Source organism: Chaetodon auriga, chromosome 4 (assembly GCF_051107435.1).
Source record: "Chaetodon auriga isolate fChaAug3 chromosome 4, fChaAug3.hap1, whole genome shotgun sequence".
Taxonomy (NCBI): domain Eukaryota; kingdom Metazoa; phylum Chordata; class Actinopteri; order Chaetodontiformes; family Chaetodontidae; genus Chaetodon; species Chaetodon auriga.
This window is the reverse complement of record NC_135077.1, coordinates 1,886,968-1,908,121: the sequence shown is the minus strand read 5'-3', so window position 1 is coordinate 1,908,121 and position 21,154 is coordinate 1,886,968. Positions and strand designations below refer to the sequence as shown.

The 21,154-nt window shown below is 44.5% G+C and overlaps 2 protein-coding genes across 5 annotated transcripts in view; one reads left to right on the top strand and one right to left on the bottom strand.

Moving 5' to 3' along the window:
• Window positions 1–1,049: 1,049 nt before the first annotated feature.
• aimp1a (aminoacyl tRNA synthetase complex interacting multifunctional protein 1a) lies at window positions 1,050–14,697 on the bottom strand. 2 transcript variants are annotated; one of them, XM_076728520.1, is made up of 7 exons: window positions 14,304–14,697; window positions 11,149–11,279; window positions 10,498–10,611; window positions 8,448–8,606; window positions 4,988–5,196; window positions 3,222–3,390; window positions 1,050–1,352 (listed from the first exon to the last, which is right to left on the bottom strand). In XM_076728520.1, coding segments are annotated over exons 1-7 (951 nt in total). In that variant the 5' UTR covers window positions 14,306–14,697; the 3' UTR covers window positions 1,050–1,185. The 2 variants fall into 2 exon arrangements, with proteins under 2 accessions (XP_076584635.1, XP_076584636.1); XM_076728521.1 differs by having other exon boundaries at window positions 14,310–14,408.
• A 20-nt stretch (window positions 14,698–14,717) lies between these two features.
• The window catches only part of tbck (TBC1 domain containing kinase), a 37,059-nt gene continuing 30,622 nt past the window's right edge, over window positions 14,718–21,154 (top strand). The window contains exons 1-19 of one of the 3 annotated variants that reach the window (XM_076728519.1): window positions 14,718–14,837; window positions 15,271–15,470; window positions 16,027–16,099; window positions 16,408–16,522; window positions 16,629–16,702; window positions 17,300–17,441; window positions 17,539–17,599; window positions 17,689–17,750; window positions 18,007–18,068; window positions 18,345–18,493; window positions 18,776–18,914; window positions 18,994–19,093; window positions 19,355–19,404; window positions 19,524–19,653; window positions 19,851–19,949; window positions 20,034–20,096; window positions 20,184–20,310; window positions 20,808–20,858; window positions 20,935–21,018. In XM_076728519.1, coding sequence (XP_076584634.1) covers window positions 15,278–15,470; window positions 16,027–16,099; window positions 16,408–16,522; window positions 16,629–16,702; window positions 17,300–17,441; window positions 17,539–17,599; window positions 17,689–17,750; window positions 18,007–18,068; window positions 18,345–18,493; window positions 18,776–18,914; window positions 18,994–19,093; window positions 19,355–19,404; window positions 19,524–19,653; window positions 19,851–19,949; window positions 20,034–20,096; window positions 20,184–20,310; window positions 20,808–20,858; window positions 20,935–21,018 — 1,774 coding nt within the window. In that variant the 5' untranslated portion in view covers window positions 14,718–14,837; window positions 15,271–15,277. Of the gene's footprint in view, window positions 14,838–15,241; window positions 15,471–16,026; window positions 16,100–16,407; window positions 16,523–16,628; window positions 16,703–17,299; window positions 17,442–17,538; window positions 17,600–17,688; window positions 17,751–18,006; window positions 18,069–18,344; window positions 18,494–18,775; window positions 18,915–18,993; window positions 19,094–19,354; window positions 19,405–19,523; window positions 19,654–19,850; window positions 19,950–20,033; window positions 20,097–20,183; window positions 20,311–20,807; window positions 20,859–20,934; window positions 21,019–21,154 lie in introns of all 3 variants that reach the window. The other 2 variants (XM_076728517.1, XM_076728518.1) reach the window with 2 other exon arrangements.

Here is a 21,154-nt window from a genome sequence, read left to right as displayed (position 1 = left end):
TCTCAGGTGCCTCCCTCTGTTTAAACTTTATGTGTTCATAGAAATAATACAACAAAATGACGGTCCGCTCGGCTGCTTAAAGAACAATTGGTTTGTTGTGTGTGGGACGTTAGCGTGACGGCAGTGTTTATTATTTTTAGTTTAGCTAAGAAGCCGTGAAGGCATTGAACTGTTGAGACCTGCAGGTGGCAGTTTGGAAGGTTTACAACTGATCTGAACAGCGCCCCCTTGTGAGTTTGGGAGGTACAACCTTTTTTTTTTTTTTTTTTTAAAAAAAGCACACGATTACTGACATGCAAAGCTTCAGTATTTTCCTTGACGACAGATTTTGTGTGTTTTTTCCTCCATCTCGTAGCAAAACAGATCTAAGTGAAATGTGCGGATGAACATGAGCACCAGAGATTATACTAAAGTTTCCAAGTGCTTAAGAGTAAGTCTTGAACAGCGAGCGCAGGCTGTGCACGGTGGACGGCTTTGGCCCCTGACAGATGTTTTTGTAGAGTGGATGGCCTTAATTACTGTTGATGTAACATTAGAGGCTCTGCTGCACAGCTCTCTGTCTGCGTCTTCTGTGTAGTCTGATACTTCCGGAGGCGGGCAGCCTTTTTCTTTCAAGGGAACAATAAAATAAAGCACATGGCACTGGCACCACGGAGCCAAGACGGAGATACTGACAGAGGGCCAGGAGATTGGAGAGCTGGGCCTGAGTGCCATTTAATAGCCCCTGCAAAGAGCCTGAGAACCCGGTCTGTTTTTGTTGGGCTTTGTAGTCCAACATCCCTGTTTCATCTCCTGCTAATTAAAAGGCCCGAGACTAGATGAAGTGCAAACCAACGGAGCCCAGTCCAGTCCAGTGAGTCCTTTAGAGCGACGACCTCAAAATCAAAGCAAAACCGAGCGAATGTGCGTCAGGAGACGAGACGGAGGTAAAGTCAGTGAATGAAAGCAGAAACACAGTTTGATTAGCTTCACTTTGAAGACCATGACTGGTATTTTCAGAGGTCAGAAAAGAGCAAACTGTCATCGGACGGACACTTTAGGAATATATATCATTTTCAAATCCCTTTATTGAACACCTTCAAAGCATTTTCTTCCATTCACCATCCAGTTTCTCGGCAGAATCATCGCCGTCACTGCAGACGACGGCCAAGTAAACACTGAGCTATTTCAAGCAGCTCTGTTATTTCATTTGATTCCACTGTTGCTCATGGTTTGGGCTTTGCACACTCCCTTGCCAGCCACTTCAAAGGCAGCTCCCTTGTAGGTTGCGACACACTGGCCGTCCGTGCGCAGGTCTGGCTGAACCTGCTCCCACACCTTCTTCTTAGGGTTCAGCTCTTTGTCTGGTTCACCTGCAATCAAGAAGTCAGTTTGACACACGAGAAGCTCCTCTGCTCTCTGCTCATCCATCACGCATGCAGGATTTATGGGTCCAGGGCTCATGTGTTATGAACTTGTTGGGATGTCCTGTCCTTGCATAACCTCCTGAAATGCTGCTTTAACGCATTCGTGCAAAGACACAATGACAAACGACTTCTGACTTTCCTTAATGGACTCTTCATATTCAGCGTACACTGTCACCATCTGTACAACAAGCTGGAGCCAAACAATTTGTGAGCAAATGACCAACCGTTATATTCATGATTTATCAGGCCAATTCTAATTTTATTTCTCCCATTTGAATTGTGAATAGTCTGACTGGTCTATCATGTTCTATTAGAGCACCAGCTTTTTAAAACTGCCAGTTGTTCTTCGCCATAATTCAAAACATCTAAACCGAACTTCTCAGAATCTAAATATGCATCCAGGGAAAACAATTAAAGGAGGTTCTCGTTTCACGATGCCTTTGTTTTTGATGTTGCTTGGCATTGGTGAAAAATCAGAGCCGGCGCTGGCTTGCTTCTGTCTGGTGTCGACTTTTTCCGCCCGACGAAACCATCTCAGGGCACGAGGACACAAATGTGTTTCATTTCCCAGAGCTGCCATTTCTGCTGGTTTACAGGCCAAGAGTGGCAACAATCAGTTTTGATCAGAAGCGTGAAAGAGGTTTTGATGAGCAACGTGCGCACATTCTTAACTTCAAGCACAAGTACTGGGCCCCATTACGGCGGGGAGATGTGGCCAATTACAGCCATGTACTCACAGCAGCAGCGGATTGGCTGCGACTGAATCTGCGCTGTGGCACTTCTGGTGGGAGAAACGAGGGAAACAAGAAAACTTCTTTCACCTCTTATTTTCCATTATTTGCACTTCAGAAAGCAGCCTGGGTTTTTTACTGTTTTGTTTTAAACAAAGAAGAACTCCACACCACAACAAACCGCCGGGCCTTCGCTCCATCCTCCACTCTGCTCTCTGGTGACCCGTGTTGTCAGAGGATGCTTTGAATAGGACTCTTTTTAATGTTGCATCCATAAAAATGATTCTGGCCAAAGGGCTCCCTCATGAATCAAGCAGCCTTCAGAGCGGCTGGGACATGTGTACCGCGGGGATGAAAGCCTGGGCTGACGCAGCTGGGCTGTGGGTACTTGGACCACAGATCCACCTACATCATAACCTCCTCTTCACTTTTTTCACAGGGAACTCCCATTCTGCTTATTGTTCTCAGAAGAACAGATGAACAACAAGAGCGGCTCTATTCTCAACACTAATATTCAGCTCTGCACACTTGAGTTTTGGGACCAGAGAGATTTAAATCGCGGTCTTTGAGTGAGGCCATGTTCATTAGTGTTTGGAACGCTTCACAGGAAGGATCCTTGACTCTTATTTGCTTCAGTTAATGTGTTAATTAATAAGGAACAGGGCTAACATGCTCTTTTTTCCAAACTAATTCACATCGGTAAAGCACTTATCTTAGGTTACATTCCTCACAATGAGCTTTGATTAGTCTGTCAAATCAGTCACGGGCCATTTAGCCACCAACAAACAGACCCCAGGAGTCCTCTAATGAGCACTCTGAGTGGGGTCTGCGAACGCATCGTGATTGGTGTCTTCAGAGGAATGAATGTGGAAACTGCCGTGTTGTTTCTGGCAGAGCGGCGGCTCAGCGACACCCTTCATTTCCTAAAGTCAGACGCATTTCGTGGGAACTCGGCTGGGAAATTCTTTCAGGCTTCAATCAATGACACTCAGCGGTGAGGAAGCATCCCCAGTGTCTGTTTACGCTGAAGCTGTATGTGAATGATTAATGTGCTTCGGAGGGTACAGGAGGTGGGTGATGGTACCTGGGAAGCCCTGGAAAGTTACTCTGTCCCCCGGTACTGCTCCGCTGGGAGGGTCAAGGATTTCGACCTTGTCTGGTGAGCTGGCACACATGACCATAGCCTGGGACACCACTCCTCTCATCTTGGCAGGCTTCAGGTTACACATCAGGATCGCCATGCGGTTCTGCATCTGCACGGGGGACAGAAGACGAAATACATCTTCACAGCCCATATGCTCGAGACAATAACGACGAAAAACTAATGATACACAGTTGACTTAAGTAAAAAAAACACCTTCAACTGATGTGGTGAGGACAGAGAACTTCAATACAAACAAAAGTGGCCATTCCAATCAATTAATCTAAAACGACTGTGTCCGAGGTTTATGGTTTGTTTGCCTCATTTCAAAACCAAAGGAAGCAAACAGGAAAACTAAACTCGAGCCTGGAGACCTCTGCGGCTTACCAAAACTCAAAAGACGACCAGAAGCACTTTCTGCCAAAAGCTGAGAGAAAGAGAAATCCAGCATTCCATCAGACGACGTGTGCCAGCAAAGAGTCGTATTTTTTTGTGAGCGACATCCCTGAAGACGCTGCTACATAAATCTGAAATCGCTCGTGTTGCTTTGACAGGCTTTTGGTGCTAATCTTCATTTTTCATCTCTAAGCAGTTTTGGCAAGTCAGGGATGGTGTGTGAATGTTCTGAAACGGCATTTAGAAAATCATCTGTTTGACTTGAGCAATATGTTACGTGCAATGCAGACACTTGACTTAACAGTTATTTTATGATTGGCCTGTCTCAGACTCGTATTTCTGAATGGGGCCTATTATTCATCTGCTTTAACAGACACCCATGAGCACTGCCACGAAACCCAAAATGCATTTCCTCAGGCACTTCACTCCTGCTTGCTTAACAGAAATAGATAATGGCTCACAAGACAGTTAACAGGAAAGTCAAGTAAAAAGTTGATTGTCGATTTATTGCCTCTGTGAGTAATGGGCTGATACAGACACACGAAGGCAGCAGCAGTTTGGCCTTTCTCAGCGCAGTCAGGGAGCACCGAGGCCGTTCCACAAAATGCCTTTACTGCAACGGTGTCGACTGTCTGAGGAAGCTAACGTCTGCCTGGAAAAACTGTTGTCACTTCCAAATATTTTCTTCTTGGGTATATTAGCTTCTTTTTAAGTCAGACAGTGTTTGTTACATGATTTCACCAACATGTGGTTCCATTTAAATGATATACACACACTGTCTACATACCTTAGAGAGCAGAAATGTAATGCACAAAGGATACCTGCTCCAGAAATATGTAGAAAAACTGAAGGCCATAAAAGTAAATAATGCTTTCACTTAGATGAAATTCTCCATACGAATGGATCATAAATCCACATGAAGGCAACATAAATACAAGTATAAGCAGAACCATCAGTGCAGAGTTAACCTAAAAAGTCCCTTTAAATGCACTAATAAATCCTTATTATGACCCCAGTGAGCCATTCATGGACACGTACAGCACTGCCTGACGTACAGCGTCTGCCGGATGCAGAGAGCTCAGATGAATCTCATTCACCTCTACATGTAATTAACCAAACTTCTGTTAATTAGACTACATCACAACATATTCCGTGTTTTAATATCACTCAGCTGCCAGTTTATTGGGTGGACCTAGTACTCAGTTTAAGGCACCTGAAGCTCCATGAAGGTTTCTTGAAGGGCTTTTGCATTAGATTGGTTCAACAAGGCGTATATGATAAACCAGCTGAGTGTTTAAGTGTTGTTGCTGTACCTGGTCCAGAGGTATGTGCTTGACCAGCCCGCTGACCACGGTCCTTGGAGAAGCCTCTCCCACATCGACCTGCTCCACGTAGAGGCTGTCGGCATCTGGGTGCTTCTCCGCCGTGATGATACGTCCAACGCGCAGGTCCAGCCGAGACACGTCCACCTTGACATCTTCTTGGCTGGGGGCTGCCTGCTTCTTCTCTGCTTTCTCCCCTCCTGGCATGAAAGAAAAGTAAATACCGTTACGCTACATAATTTACATGTAAATGTAACATCATTTTAGTGTGTCTTCTTCTTAATTTGTGCCATTTCAGTGACAGTCTGATATGAATTGGCTGGATGTTGGAATTTGGGTCGGTGCATTTTCAGCATAGAGAGTCAGACAGTAGCTATCCATCATGTGTTAAGGAATGGTTTGCAGAGGAGAGGCATCTGTGAGAGTTTTCATGCTATTATACCAAATGTGCATGATATTATAGTAAATGTTTGTTTAAAAGCACCAAGAATATTTCAGCCAACTGGTGTCTTGCCAAGGGAAATTACGAAAACAAATCATGGTTGAAACAATACTGGGCATCTGTCTGGAATCTGATTTAATTTCCTCCCATGAATGAAAACAAAGCCCACCAATGACAGGCCTCAGGGTTGCATGCAGGGGCATGCGTTACAAGTGATCCACCACTCAATAAGAAATTAAGGAAAAGAAAATGACTTTTTCACTTCTTCCCAGAAATGTGGGGTGCACGCGTTGAGTAAATGACAATACCAATACCCACTTTTGGCTGAAGGTGGGTGCTAAACGATTCAGCAACATAGCAGAATAGCAGATGCTTCCTCCCACGAGACCAAGTACCTTTCACTCGCCTGGTTTGCTTACACACATTCATTCCAGTGGATTGTACTGATCAAATGATCACACAGTCTTTAATCATTCCTCTGAGCCCACACCAGCTCGGAAGAATATGAATTCCAACCCCTGCCTTTGATATTCAACATTTCTCCCCGACGCAATCAGTGCTCTGCCGTGATGACAGCGCAGCGACGCTCATTAGCGGGACTACACGAAGGTTACACGTGGGTCTGTGGACCAACGAGCGACGACTGTTTGGATGAGGTGAGAACAAAGCTACATTAAAGCTGAAGTAATAAAGAATTTAACAAGTTTGACAGCCTGTCGAGAGGAAGAAGTGCCGTATCTCACATTAACAGCCCCCTCACATCTGGAGGTAAGAACCACAGCAATGAATTTGTCAACGTTTTCAAGCTTGTTTCTTCCTGTTTCTAAATTATAACCCCATAAACACATCCAGTGTGAATCACTGCCCGTCAATGCAGCAGCCTGCTATGCAAGAGGAGCAGGAAAGGAGGCAAAAACCAACTGGATCAACAACCTCAGGAGGGCAATCCCAGAAATATGTGACAAGGTCTAAGAACTACGACAGATTACAAGACCTCCTCCCCCTGCTTGTCAGTGCTGATGCATCTCTAGCAAGTGAGCTAAACAACTTTAAAGCTCGGCTTTGAGGCCATCGGCATCCAGCGAGCAACAGCAGCTGAAGCTGAGGATAAAGGACGATCGCATGCATCTTTCACAACCTATCACACTTTCTGAGCACGACGGCATGTGAACACCATAAAGCAGCGGGACCACCCACATCCTCTGGGCCTCAACTAGTGCCGGTGTTCACAATGATATTCAACTCGTCCATGGCTCAGTCTGCCATACCCTCAGGCTTCAAGAGGTCCACCATCATTCCTGTGGCCAAGAAAACAAGACCAGTCTGCCTGAAAGACGACCGCCCAGTGGCATTCGCCTCTGCAGTGATGAAGTGCTTTGAACAGCTGGTCAAAGATTACATCTGCTCCTCACTACCCAGCATACCGAACCCACTGCAGTCTGCATCCCGTCTCAACTGATCAATTCAGCATTTAAGACCGTAGTTCCCTCCAAGCTCGTCACAAAGCTCAAGAACCTGGGATTACACCCTTCACTGTGCTGGGGATCCTTGACTCCCTGATGGGCCCAGGTGGTGAGGGTGGTCGGACACACATCTTCCACCTGCATCCTTAACACCGGAGCACCCCAGGGTTGATTTTGAGCCTGCTGCTGTACTCCATGTTCACACATAACTGTGTAGCCACTTTCAACACCAACGACATCATCATGTTTGCTGATGAAACAGCTGTGGTGGGCCTGCTCACTGATAACAGTGAAAAGGACATCCTGAAGGAAGGTGAAGACCTGACCCGCTGGTGTCACAACTACAACCTACTCCTGACTGTCAGCAAGACCAAGGAGCTGACAGTGGACTTAGGAAAGAAGCAGGGAGGGAACTACGCCCCCCTTAATATCAACAGGTCCTTAGTTTAGAGAGTGGACAGCATCAAGTTCATTGTTGTCCACATCACAGAGGGCCTCAACTGGGTGCTCCAAATGGACTCAGTGGTGAGAAAGGAAAGGTAGAGACTGTTTGACCTCAGATGCTTGAGGAAATTTTGGATATCACCTCAGATACTGAGGAGTTTCTACTCCTGCACCATCGAGAGCATCCTGATGGGGAACATCACTGCAAAAAGCACCGAACAGGACCACAAGACCCTGCAAGGAGTGGTTCGTTTGCGGAGCATACAATAGGCGGTGCTGTAGCCTGCCTAAAGGCACTGCAAGAACAAGACTCGGAGGATCATCAGGGATCACAACCACCTGGATGACGGCCTTGTCCCCAGCAGATTGTATGAATATGTGGGTCAGACTTGATTTACTGATTGACTGATGTGTGACGATCCTTCTTATTAGTCCAAATATCCATCGAACATCACTAAAAATTAAATATCTGAATGATTTACTGCAAACTAATTGATTTTCTTCTTTGGTAGGTATTTTCCTATTTGTGATTTTAAACTCATCAAAAATGTGAAAAAAGATCATCACAACTATAGCTGATACACAGGGGTCCTAGAATGACGCACATCCACTGAAGATTAGCATCAAATCATTCTCAAATTGGATTAGATTAGTGTTGACATTAGACAGTGAAGCTTCGTCCCAAATGTGGCTCATAAATAATTAAACTCTATAAAAAGTGAAGCTTCACTAAACATCTTCCTACTGAGGCCCAGAGATCTTGAATTCATTATCTCTGCCTTGCATCCATAATCACCTGAGAAATTAAAATGGAAAAATCTATGGAGAGGTTTGAAGAACATAACGCTGCATCGATCCAACTGCTGGTCAAAAAAAGGATCTTAAGCAAGAGGAGAATAATGTTGATGAAGACTGAACTGAGGGGTCACTCATAGATTTAATATGGTCCTGCTAACAAACTGAAAATGAAACACACAACACAAAAGTTGCTGTATAACACGTCTAAACAGGCTTCGTTTCAGCCTCGAAAAACAGTTTTATTGGATGTGAAAACTTCAAAAGATTCATAGTAAAAACACTTTTTTCTCTCTCCAGCTGTTACCTTTTTTCTCTGGTTTCTTCTTTTTACTCTCATCTTTGAGAGGGGGGCTCTGGACAGCAGCAGGGGAGGCAGAGGGTGCCGGGCCACAGGCTTTGGGAGGGGTGGGCTTCGAAACGCACTCCACGGCGGTGTCGCCTGGTGGCATGGCCACCGCACACACTGCAGCAGGGACACGGGAAACAGGTCAGTGGAAATAAAAGATTAAACAACGGGTCACAGTATCGAAAGAGTTTTCCTGAATATCTCTGAGAAAGTATGAAAAGACACGAGCTGTAAAAAAGAGGTCATTTACATTAAAAATACACAAAGGTACGCGACTTCTTAGCTGTCCCATTTCACACACAGAGCTGCATCAACATAATCCAATGAAATGATACAGGGGGAGCTTTATTTACGCACCCAGTGGGAGGACTGCCCTCCTGATGCAAACAGTTTTGATGGGAAAATGACACAGTGTCCAAGTGCATGGAAACAAGGAAATGGAGCCATAAAGCAGGAACAATGTCCTACAAAAACTCTGCAGAGAAAAGTAACCCCTCATTTAAGGCGCCTGATGTTTGAATTCCTACAAAATCTAGAGCCTGAGTCTGACAAACATCGGTCTGCAGGCACACCACCGTCACCATAATGCTTTTAATTACCTTAATTCTATGTTATGCTAGGACCTGAGATCAGGACCTTTCCGGTTTACCTTGGAATTACGGGCACTAACCTCTTAAACTCTTTACATCCCCTGAAGTTTACTCTTAAGGTTTTTTGACACTGAGAACCAGCTTTCAATGCACCAAATGACAATATCACATATAGTGAGGTTTTATGCTGGCACCACTATATCACATGGCATTATTGTTGATGTCTTGTGCCACATTTTTGGCACGTATTTCTTGGAATATCGACTACGATTTTCTATTAAAGCTGCACTAATCAATGTTATTATATTAGTAATGAATAAAATGGCAGTGTGTAATTTGAAAGGGATCGTTAATAGTCGAGAAAAATCACTGTACCATCACCCTTCAGACCCAATGAGATCTTAAGCCTGGTAAGGTTTTCTGAGCCCCACACAAAGAAAGTTAGCAACTAGCTGGTGATGTTCACCAGTTAGCAGTCGAAGAGCCCGATTTCGCAATCAGGGGTTGGTGGAGACCAAAACAGAGCTTAAAGCAGAGTGAAAAACGGACTGCATGGTTAGAGTCATGACACCAAATCAATGCTTATCTCGCTCTCTGTCGACTGGATGAGTAACCAGACAAATACTCTCAGTCATGTTTGAGTGGACTCAGCTGTGAGCTCTGTGCGTCTTCAGCAGAGTTTCAGGTTTTCAGCTTCAAAAATTGGCGCTGAACTTCAGTTGACACTGTTTATTTCTTGGTTGCAGACGTGTTTTTCTCAAGGGCACTATTCAATAGTTTGTTTTTCTCATCGCAATAACAAAGCAGCAAAAGCGACTGAAGCTCTTTTCAAAAAGCTTCATATTTATCCATGTTTTGATTAAGCTATTTTATGCCACCTTAAAGCCATTGACGAGAAACCTCAAAAATAAACATCACAATTAGATTCAATGTGTGGAAAAACATAGTCTCGAGCGTATTGGAACGCATTCCTCCAGCGTTCCAACCCTAACATACTGAGTTATTTTGAATAAGGTTAAATTGCTTATTTCTTCCAGTCCTCCTTTACTCCTTCAGCTTCTTTCTGGAAAACATTAAATGTGTGTTAATGAGCTGAGCCGTCTGTCCTTGAATGTCAGCGTCTGTCAGACGTACAATAGCTGACAGACACGTTGTCCCCATCGCTCTAATGGGGATTCTTGCAGTGCTACGGTTGCTTATAATGAAAACAAAAATAAAGATCTGGTTATGCTGGGCCGAGGCGAGAACGCTCAAGATGTTATCACTGATGGTACAAAGCAAACAACGCTCTAATGAGCAACAACTGACATCAAATGTGAAGTCAGGCACACATGAGCACTTCTACAACACGACATACAGGGTAACAACATTAAGCTTTTTTAAAGACAACAAAAAAAAAGTCTTTTCTGGGAACACACCTCCCCTCTTCCTCTCTTTTTCCAGCAGCTGTTTTTTCAGTTCCTCGATGTCATTCTTCAGCTTGGCGTTCTCCACCATCAGCTTCTTCTCTTCTCTGACACTCGCCTGGACCACTGCAGCAAGGCAAAGCTCTCGTTACCGCTCAGCACCGGAGTGAAATTTCATCATCCCACAGGACGTTTTAAGAGCTGCCTCTGATCTACTACAAACATATTTTCAGCTAAAATATGATGACTATTCAAATCCAGCCATGACTTTGTCCACTAATCTAATTTTGGGGTTTTAAAATAGCCTGAGGTCTCCTGGGAATACTTCTCATACTTCTTGCCTTGCGCAGGTGATACATGTGAAGTTTGTTATCACACAAGAATTTTGATTACTCCAACAGGGTTCATGCTGATTTTCACGAGTAAAATTTAAGCACTTTTAAGGTACCTAAACCCCAAATTTATAGACTTTCAAATCCTTCATCATCACGTCTAAATTATTAACAGAAATGCGAAAAATAAAGTCGACAGAATTATTTTATATTCACAACAATCAATGTAGCAGCACCAGCTGTTTCCTTCTTAACTTTCATATGAACTCATGATTATCTACTCTTTGTGAGGCTAAGTACAAGCCTTTTAATGTCTGGGTGTGGGTCTTACTGGCTTTCTCCTTCAGCAGCTGGACTTGTTGTTTCAGGTACTCGATGATCTGGTCCGCCTCGGCCGCCCGCTGCTCCAGCCTCAACAAAGGATTGTGGCCCGACATCTTGAACAAGGAGCGAGCTAAAAACCTAGCAGACAAAAAAGACGTGCAGAGAAGCTCGACATCAGGAAATGCAGACTGCAAATTCTGCAATATGTTTCTGAATTCTATAGATTTTCATAGGTGGAGCACCTCCTCCTGTTTTAAACGCTGGCAAAGGTCAATGCATCAAGCTCACATGTACAGTGAATGTTTAGAAAGTTACCCTCCTCCATGTTATTTCAAGTTTACTCAAGTGACACTGGCAAAGTAAAAAGAGATGGTATTCTTAAGCAGTGTGCTGAACATCTACAAAGATTCATGTTTGGAGTTACAAGGTTTGAATTCCAGTACAACGCCACCACAAACTACAGCCTCCAGAATGACCACAGAGTGAAGCCAAGTCCTCTCTGAATCCCAACAAAAACTTTACATTTCCACCGAGGTGGAGCTCTTCTGGATGACTGTGTCACAGAGAACAGGGGTTTCCTTTTTTGTCTAACATATCATATAATGACGTTTTAACTGCTTCATTAATAAAGATGTCAGTACGCACCGTGGATGCCATGTGTCTGTGACAGGACGAGCATAATCTGACATGCTTCCATAACATGCGCCCCAGAAGGTAGAAACCATAGTGGGATTTTCACGACTGATATATTTTGTCTGGATGCCCAAACTGAGAAAATCTAACCTCTGTTCACAAACCACACTGAGAGATAATCAGAAGAATGTGTTGATTTTCAGAAAAACGAGACAATAAATCAGCAAATCCTGAAACATTTCAGAGTATGAAAACCTCAAAATGGCCTTGACAAGCTCCAAGTGAACTTCAGCAAGCCAAATTCTTGGGTAAATTCATATCTGTCCTTCATCGCATTAAGTGGTAAGAAGTAAGAAGTGACAGGCAGATACTTTATCCTTTAAACCATACTTATGTGTATTCAGTTTTGGGGATCAAGTTCAAAAGGGATCAGCCACTCTTGGGCTCCTCCACCAAAATACAACTAGACACCAGTTTGGGTATGGGGTAATGTTTCTTTATCATGTTGAGCTCTGCAAATTACTTCTTGAAGAAAGAGGAAGAGAAGGATTTTTACAAGGCTGAGGCATGGGGAAGAAAACTTCTTACACATATTACAGGGAGGCGCTGGAAAACAACAGCTGGCCCGAGATGAAAACAAAATGTTGGGGGATGAGGAAATTAGAAACACAAAAGAGCTGGAGTTGATAAAATCAAGGATCAAAGCATTGTTTTTCGAGAAACTGAATTGATTTAAACAGGACCAGTGGTGGAGTAATAGCAAGAGCCACAAAAAGGCTGATCTCATTTGGATAACCTCTGAAAATGGGTCCTGGGGCCGAGGTATGGTCTGCAGCATAAAGACATAAAGACAGGTCATTCCAGCTTTGGATTTCACACGGAAATGGCCAAATGTGTCAACAATGTCAAAGCGACCTGAGCTTTCGGGATGTCTAACTTAGCCGCCTTGACTGTTTAAGAATCAAAATATCTTTGATTCATCTCCTGATCTACAACTTTATATTTAGCAGGTCAACTGTGCGACAGCGGGGACAGCTGGCGAAGGCATCTGACTCTGATCAATCTCCTAAAAATAGGCAAAGTCATACAGTTCATATAGTCCACGCACACGTTTTTTGCCTACACGCATTTTCAAATGAAAATGTCAGAGACAGAACGGCCGAGCTACACCCGGGCTGCACAGGTGGTTTGAATCAAATCTGTAAATCTGCTGCATTTAACTACCATCTCTCTCCAGTATGGTTGTGGTGGGTGAGCAGACCCACCAGGATACAAGTGTTTCCTCTTTTCATGCTTCGTTCCCACAGTAAAAATACACTGGAGGAGGATAATTCCCTACCTGTCTCCCCAAAAAGGCCATTACAAATGAAAAGAGAGTGCAGTATGCCAGCACCACCTGAAGGCATCAGACGGACCTACACATTTTAAGTTAAGAGAAACAGTGAGATGTGCGGCCTTCAGCACCAGGCGCTGGTTTCAGGAGACATATGTGCCAGTCTTTCTCATATTCCACTATTGTTTCAGAACGCACATCCAAAAAGACATTTCTATATAACCGACATCAGTAATAACTAAGCGTTTAACCATGTGGAGGGAAATTTGATTACAAATCTAACATGCTAGCAATTACTCATAAGCCATATCCATACTATATTTCATGACATTAATTTAAATGTGACGCAGCGCCAAGAATAAAAGACCTGAGCTTCAGAAGGGACAACAACATAAACCCCAAAACATCAATTAGTGTCTTCAGAGAAAACAGCGGCGAACATGACAAAGCCCACAGAGAGACTCTCTCATGATTCAGGCTGCACGTTTGTTTTCATCACCTGTTAATACGTCAGCTGATTACATGTTTGGAAAATGTCATTATAATGTTAAGTGCTCGTCTCATGGGCCTTAAATTATATTTTCTAATTCCACAGGACAGCTAACCAGGCATCAATGGTCATTAAAATAATAGTAATAATAATTGTTTGAGGTACGTGTCACATACACATTCCAATCATAGTCTTAGAGCATATCTGTAATATAATGACCTCCTCAAATATGAGGATTTGCTTGATTTGATCTGTTTCATACCAGTAAATTCATTTATGGGTTGGGATGGAGGCACACAGGACACATTTATGAATAATTGTGGTGACATACTCGGCAGATGATGAAAATGTTTGTCGGCTAAAGCCCAGTTCATGCATATAGCTAACGTTAGACTATAGCTGTTTGCAAACAGCTCAGACATATAACGGCAGTTAATGTTAATCACAACATCAGAATTAACTGCGTATGGACTGCTCAACACTGTTAAATAAACATTGTTTAACTCTGACAGTTCAATCAGTAAGCTATTAGCCGGTGAAGCTCACACACAACTAGTACCTTAACGACAAAACTCAACTCTACTTTAGGCTAACTCATGTAGCTGCCACTGCTAACATACGAGTTAGACGAAAGGATACAGTAGTTATTGGCGGCTTACGATTCGTTAGCTAAAGCAGTAAAATAAAAAAGGTTTTTGAAACTTACATGGACTCTGAGCAGGGGCCCCAACACGTTTCAGGGAGCTAAGGGGGCTGCTACTCCTGCTAACGTTACATCAGCTAGCTGACAGACAGGCAGCTAGCAGCTAGCCGCAGAGAGGCAGATTCAGGCCCCCGCGGCTACGATCCACGAACTATCAGGATGTGAAGCAGGCCTGTTTGCGTTAGCCGCCATATGTTCTATAGATCGGATACTGTCTCGAAATGCTAGGAGGCAAAAGATATTGCCTGTATGTAATTACTATGAAGAAAACTTATAAAAAATGCGGAAAAGAAATTCAAGAACAGAATTTGAGGATGTGAAATAATTAAGTTTGGTTTAAACTCCATAACCGTAGTTATGATCTTAGTAGTGTTTTCCGTGCGCCACTTTGTCGCATAAAAATGACGTAGTTGGTCACGTTCACTCAGCTGTTCCCATCAAATCGCAGAGGCAGGAAACGAATTCATTTCAAAAAATATTTTATCAGTATTTCCACGCTCAGTCCGTCGACATGACCGTACGCCGTTCCCATTAAGCGTGAGTAGACACATTTTCCGGATGTAGTGCGCATTACGTCTTTGGTTTAATTCCCTGGTTAATAAGGCTGTTATTGTCTTAACTCACTGCTATACACAAACACACAAACACACACACTGGGTTTTTACTGCAGCATCACTGTCCACACTCACTCGTTTGTTTCCATAGTTACTGTAGCTTTAAGTGTATGGTGTAAATTATATTGCACGTACAATGGCAGTGTCACTTCCTCTAATGATGCTCTTGGCATTAGCTTAGCTGTGGCTAAGCTGTTAATATTTGGTTCATGTACTTAACCTCCTGGCAAACACTGAATGTCAGAAATGAGAACATGGTTGTTAATGGGCTGAACCCTGCTGAACGTGCCTCTCAATCATGGTCATACATCACCTCATATTTTTCAGATGCTGTACTGAAAACATTTTTCAGCCAGTAAGAAGATGAGGCCCCTCAGAGACGCCCAGCTGGGAGCCTTCACCTTCTTTGCCTCAGCTCTCCCTCACGATGTCTGTGGGAGCAATGGCCTCCCACTTACCCCCAACTCTATCAAAATCCTGGGACGTTTCCAGATCCTCAAGACCCTCACTCACCCCAGACTCTGCCAATACGTGGACATCTCCAGAGGGAAACACGGTAAGACCTTCTGTCATTTTGGAAATCGCTGTCCTCCCATTTGACCACATTTTGCCTCAGTGACTGTGTTGGACTGCTTTTTATTGTAGTACAATGCAACAACAGCACAAACCAAAGTTTCTAGTGAGGGTCCGACCCTGCAAACTAAACCACAAAGCTTCGGAAAGTACCACCCCAGAGAGGGAATGTTATTTTCCACATGGAGCTGGATTTAGTCCTTGTTTCTGTCGGCCAAATGCAGGTTTAGTTTCTTACTTCCGCAAAGTTTCTTAGGAAAGTTCCTGTGAAGTGAAAATGTCATAATATAGTCTAATCCACTCCTCTATGAAACCTTCCCTTTTAATCTTAAAACACAAATGCATCAAATGTAAAAGAGCATGCAGCTTCAGCTTTTATTGATCTTGTCAGGTTTAGAATCAGGTCTGTGTTTTCTGTTCACTTCCTGTTGTTCAGGTGTCGCATCCGCACACAGGTCCCTCATTTTAAATACATCTCAGTGAATGTTTGCTAACTCTGCCGCGCACCTTCATTTTGGTTTCTTCTTCTTGCCCTCTAGAACGACTGATCGTCGTTGGTGAACACTATGAAAACAGTTTAAGTGACTTCCAGAAGCAGGGGAGAACAGCCAGGTGAGATTAAAATCCTTAACTGCTAAATATTTGAGGTAATTAGAGTATATGTGATGAGGCCGCTGTTGTTTCACACTTTTATCATTAAACCTTATGCTGCTCATGAATGATGTCGTGTATGATGGACCTGGAAATGACATGCACTAACCGTGCCATCTGCTGGCCAAGCTTAGGTTTGCATAGTAACTGCACTGTGTTGGAATTTCTGGTGCTGACGTGTTGAAAATGCAGATAAATTCTATATCCTGTCTTTTCTCTGATCGCCGCTCGATCCTGAAAACACACCGTCATGTTTTTGTGCGTGTTAGCCCAGAGAAGGTGCTGCAGATAGCCTACGAGGTCCTCGAAGGCCTGGAGTTCATGAACAAACATGGTATGGTCCACAGAGCCCTCAGCGCACACAACGTGCTCATGGACTGCAAGGTGGGACTGAGCTGTTTCATGTCTGTCTGTCCGTCCCTGAGTGGAAGTCGTGAAATGATCGCTTGGATGTAATTCTGTCATTCTGAGATGGATCTTTCCTTTGTAGGGGAATGTCAAGCTGGCAAAGTTCGGCTTTTATCACATGACTGATCACGGGGCTGATGTGGATTTTCCCATTGGGTACGTCTTTTTCTCCTCATTCATCACAGAGGGACGTCCATTAGTGCTCCTCTGGAACTCCTCAGCTGCCTGGACGGAGCTATGTGAGCTGTCTGTTCAGGGTCAAAGGTTCCGCGTGTCTGTTTGTGGTTAGTCAAATCATAAAAAAGGCAATTGACCGTAACATTGATGCATAATGGCCCATCCGTTTTCATAGAAACCAGGTTCTGGGGCATCAAAATAGCTTCCTGGTTCAGGAACTGTAGCAGATCGTTGGACTTTCATCCTAATCCAGAGGCCTTCGTGTTCTACCAAGTGTCTTTGTGTCATATCCTTCTGCAGATTGAAAAGAGGAACGATGGCACATTCCCATAGCTTTCAATAAAACATCTGGAGGGAAAATGTAATAAATCTGTCAAACAGCTACGAAAGAGCAGCTGAACGCATCACTTAATCACAGAGCTGTGAGCGTTCATTCCTCCATTAAACGTAATGTGGAGGACGTAGTACAGCAGAAATGTACAGACGCTCATTAACGAATGAAAACACATGATGGGATGTTTAAACCAGCTTATTTAGAGGCTGCCGTCCATTTCTGCTCTGTGCTCGTCGCCTCAGGTACCCATCATACCTTGCTCCAGAGGTGATCGCTCAGGGCTCCTTCCACCACAGCGACTCGTCCCACGACGAAGCTCCTCTGCCGTCAGGACCCAAGACTGATGTGTGGTCTCTCGGGGTTTTGCTCTTCGAACTGTGTGCAGTAAGAATCCTTCATGCCAGAATAAGAACTTTTTTTTTTAACGGCCTGAACTCACGGAGCATCTTCGCCTTAAACTAACGCTGTGAATCGATTGCAGGGCAGACGGCTGCTGCAGAATATCGACATCAGCGAGAGACTGAAATTCATCCTGACCTTGGGTAAGAGACAAGGACGTCATTATTGGAAGTGCTGAGCAGTTTGCTCTTAAGCTCGATTAGGCTCACGCTGTGATGTCTGCTGTGCTCAGGCTGCATGGACGACATTGTCACCGTCCTCGCGGAGGAACATGGCTGCCTGGATTCCATTAAGGTAGAGTCAGAGTGATCGATCTTAGTCAATAACACACCTGATGCATGAAGATTTGAACTGTTAAAGGCGATAAATACAAGTTTAATATGGCCCAATAGGTTAAAATCCCACAGTTTGAACTGTCCTGTGCGTGTTTAAATACACTCCATCTCTCAGATTTGGTCCCACTCGCAGTTTCACGTCAGCACTTCCTGATCTTTGTCCTCTTTTTGTGAGATTGCTGTCAGTTTGAAAGGGACCTGTCTGCGTTTTACAGGCGCTGCCCGAGAACGTTGTGGAGTTATTGAGGAAATGCTTGACTTTTCTTCCATCTAAAAGGTAAATACGCTCTCTGCTGGATATCGTGTTGGAGGACGTTTGTCATTGAGTTTCCAAAACACTTTGGTCACGCAGGTTATGAAGTAGTTGCTGCGTGTACGTCAGAGAGGATCCAGCGTGCCAGAACCAACAAGCCAGCTGATACCAAAACAAACAGACGCCCGTTATTGCCATAAACAGCTTTTATGACTTTATATGACTACATATTTAATGCAATAAAAAGCACACTGTGGATTCCACTGTTGTGTCCATAAAGTCTGTGTGTGTGTCGTCCAGGCCGACCCCTGCGGAGCTGCTGGGAGACCCTGTGTTTAATGGCGTCTCGTGCCTCTACACGCCCTTCCAGAAGCCTGTTAGCCTGTTCTCTTCTTCCCTGCGCTGTGCACATCTGGAGCTCCCAGAGGACATCAGTGACCTTTGCAAAGGTCTGCACACAGTTATACATGCAGCCTCACACACCACACACACACACACACACACACACACACACACACACACACACACACACACACACACCAATCGCTCAGTCAGACCGTCGTCCTCTCAAAGCAGAGACTGACGCTGTCCTCTGTGCTCCAGGTTTGTTTTTACTGTTGCTTCAGAGTTCCATGAGTCAGCTCGATGCAGTCCTTCGGCTTCGTGTGCTGCAGCGCCGCCTGCGCCTGGTGTTCACCGTTTTGTGTGTCTGTGTGCGTGTGTGCTGGTAGACGACGATGAGGACTACCTGTCCGAGCGGACCATAGATGAGGTGTACCATCTGTGGTGTCTGGCGGGGGGAGACCTGGAGAAGGAGCTGACCAACAAGGAGATCATACAGTCCAAACCTCCGATCTGCACGCTGCCCAAGTACATCCCACGCACACACGTGCGCAGATGAAGGCCTTTGATGATATTCAGGCTTTGTAAAACATCTTTCTGTCTGTAGTTTTGTTCTAGAGGACGGGGAGTCTTTTGGACACGGGCGGGATCGAAGTTTCTTGCTTGACGACACCACGGTGACACTGTCTCTGTGCCAGCTCAGAAATGTGAGACGACAGGACGTGCAGTGTGAATGAATGGAGTGTGTGTAGGGTTGAGCTTTGGAAACGGTTTCTTTCTGTTTTTATGATTCAGCACAGCGTCCTGACTTTTGTTCTGTCCACTAACTGACAGAATAAAGAACCTTCACTGTGTTAATGTGGCCTTGCTTGTGAACTCTGTTGAATACAAAAAGGACCTTTTGAACCACATTTAATTGTATTTGTGGATCCGTTTTGTGTTTTCAAGCTTCTGTTTTCCCTTTTCAGAGACTGAAGGATGTAGCAGGAGAAGCCTATTACCCTCTGCTGGAAGACGAGTAAGCAGTCTCCATCCTGAACTTCTGTCCTCTTGTCCCCTGTAGCTATTTTTCACATCACGCCATCATTTATTTTGGCCCGGGTGATGTCATATCTCCTTCGCTTCTCCCTCCTTCAGACAGTCAAGTCTGCCTCAGTCCAACAGCAGCAACGAGCTGTCGGCCACCGTCACGCTGCCGCTCATCATCCGCGAGAGAGACACCGAGTACCAACTCATCCGCATCATCCTCTTTGACAGGCTGCTCAAGGTCTGGGCTCCACGCACACACACATGAACACACACACACACACACGCACACACACACACACACACACACACACACACACTCATGGGATGCTACACACGTGAGCACATCACGTATTAATGCTACCTCCTGTACTTGTATTAATTGTTATTCTAAACAGGTTATTGGGTGATATGCACTGCCTCATGTTTTGTCCTCAGGCCTATCCCTTTAAGAAGAACCTGGTGTGGAAGGAGGCCCGAGTGGATATCCCCCCCCTCGTTCGAGGTCTGGCCTGGGCCGCACTGCTGGCCATCGAGGTACAAGAGAAATTAGAGCTCTGTGTTGAGATGAAGTGCAGCTTCACGTGTGGATGCTTATCTTCCTGTTTTCTCTGCACACAGGGAGACATTCAAGCCAAATATGAGAGCATTGACAAAGACACGCCCATACCGACGGACAGACAGGTGACTGTTATATAAGACGAGACGGCGGCGAAACGTCGAGTCGCTCCTGAAATGAACTGGACTGAACTCCTCTGTGTGCGTTTCCAGATCGAGGTGGACATCCCACGCTGCCACCAGTACGACGAGCTGCTGTCGTCTCCTCAGGGCCACATCAAGTTCAGGCGCGTGTTGAAAGCCTGGGTGGTCTCACACCCTGACCTGGTCTACTGGCAGGGTCAGTCACCCCCACCCCTCCCGCCCCCCCGCCCCCACCCACTTCTGTTCCTGTTTGTATTGCCGTGAAAGTTTCATGAAAATGTTTGTAAATAACACAGTTTGTCCAAATATTTGCACACTGCATAATAACACTAATATGAACATTAATACAAAATTTAAATCTCTGTATATGCATTATTTCCAGTATATACACTGTATTGCGTGCGTGCGTGTGTGTATGTGTGTGTGTGTGTATAGATCATTCACTGTCCAGGTCGTGGCTGGTTGATGCACATTGGACAGCAGGTGTCCTGTCTCCTCTGAGGACTGATTTTGACTGCTTGTTTTCTTTCGGTTGCGTCTCCTTCGTTCACACTGCTGTACTACACATGAGTGGACACTAGGTGGTGCTGCTGTCACATCGTGTAATCTCCGTGTCTCACTCAGCTGCAGCTTTGCGACTTTCTACAGCAGGTTTGTATTAAAACTGTTTTGATTTTCTTCTCATTGTTTCAGGTTTGGATTCACTTTGTGCTCCTTTCCTCTACTTGAATTTCAATAATGAGGGTAAGAATCTAAACTTTATTTCCACCTTGCTTTTGTGTTTTTTGGCCTCCTCTCACACTTGTGGTACTCTTCACAGCCCTGGCTTATGCCTGCATGTCTGCCTTCATTCCCAAATACTTGTACAACTTCTTCTTGAAGGACAACTCTCACGTGATTCAAGGTGAGACAATAAGCTGAAGTTACTCCGCTCTGCTGTGTTTTTCCACAGGAATCCAGTGTTGGGATCTTAAATCTTATTTTTCTGTTTCTCATGATTGGGATAGAAATTAGACGCTGTCCTTATTTTTCCATCATCC

What these genes read in the sequence shown, in the direction of transcription:
- aimp1a (XM_076728520.1), bottom strand. An exon ending in AAAAGAGAGGAAGAGGGGAG is followed by an intron (nt 8,607 to 10,497) that starts GTGTGTTCCCAG and finishes TCCCTGCTGCAG; the next exon opens with TGTGTGCGGTGGCCATGCCA. An exon ending in AGCACATACCTCTGGACCAG is followed by an intron (nt 3,391 to 4,987) that starts GTACAGCAACAA and finishes TCCCCCGTGCAG; the next exon opens with ATGCAGAACCGCATGGCGAT.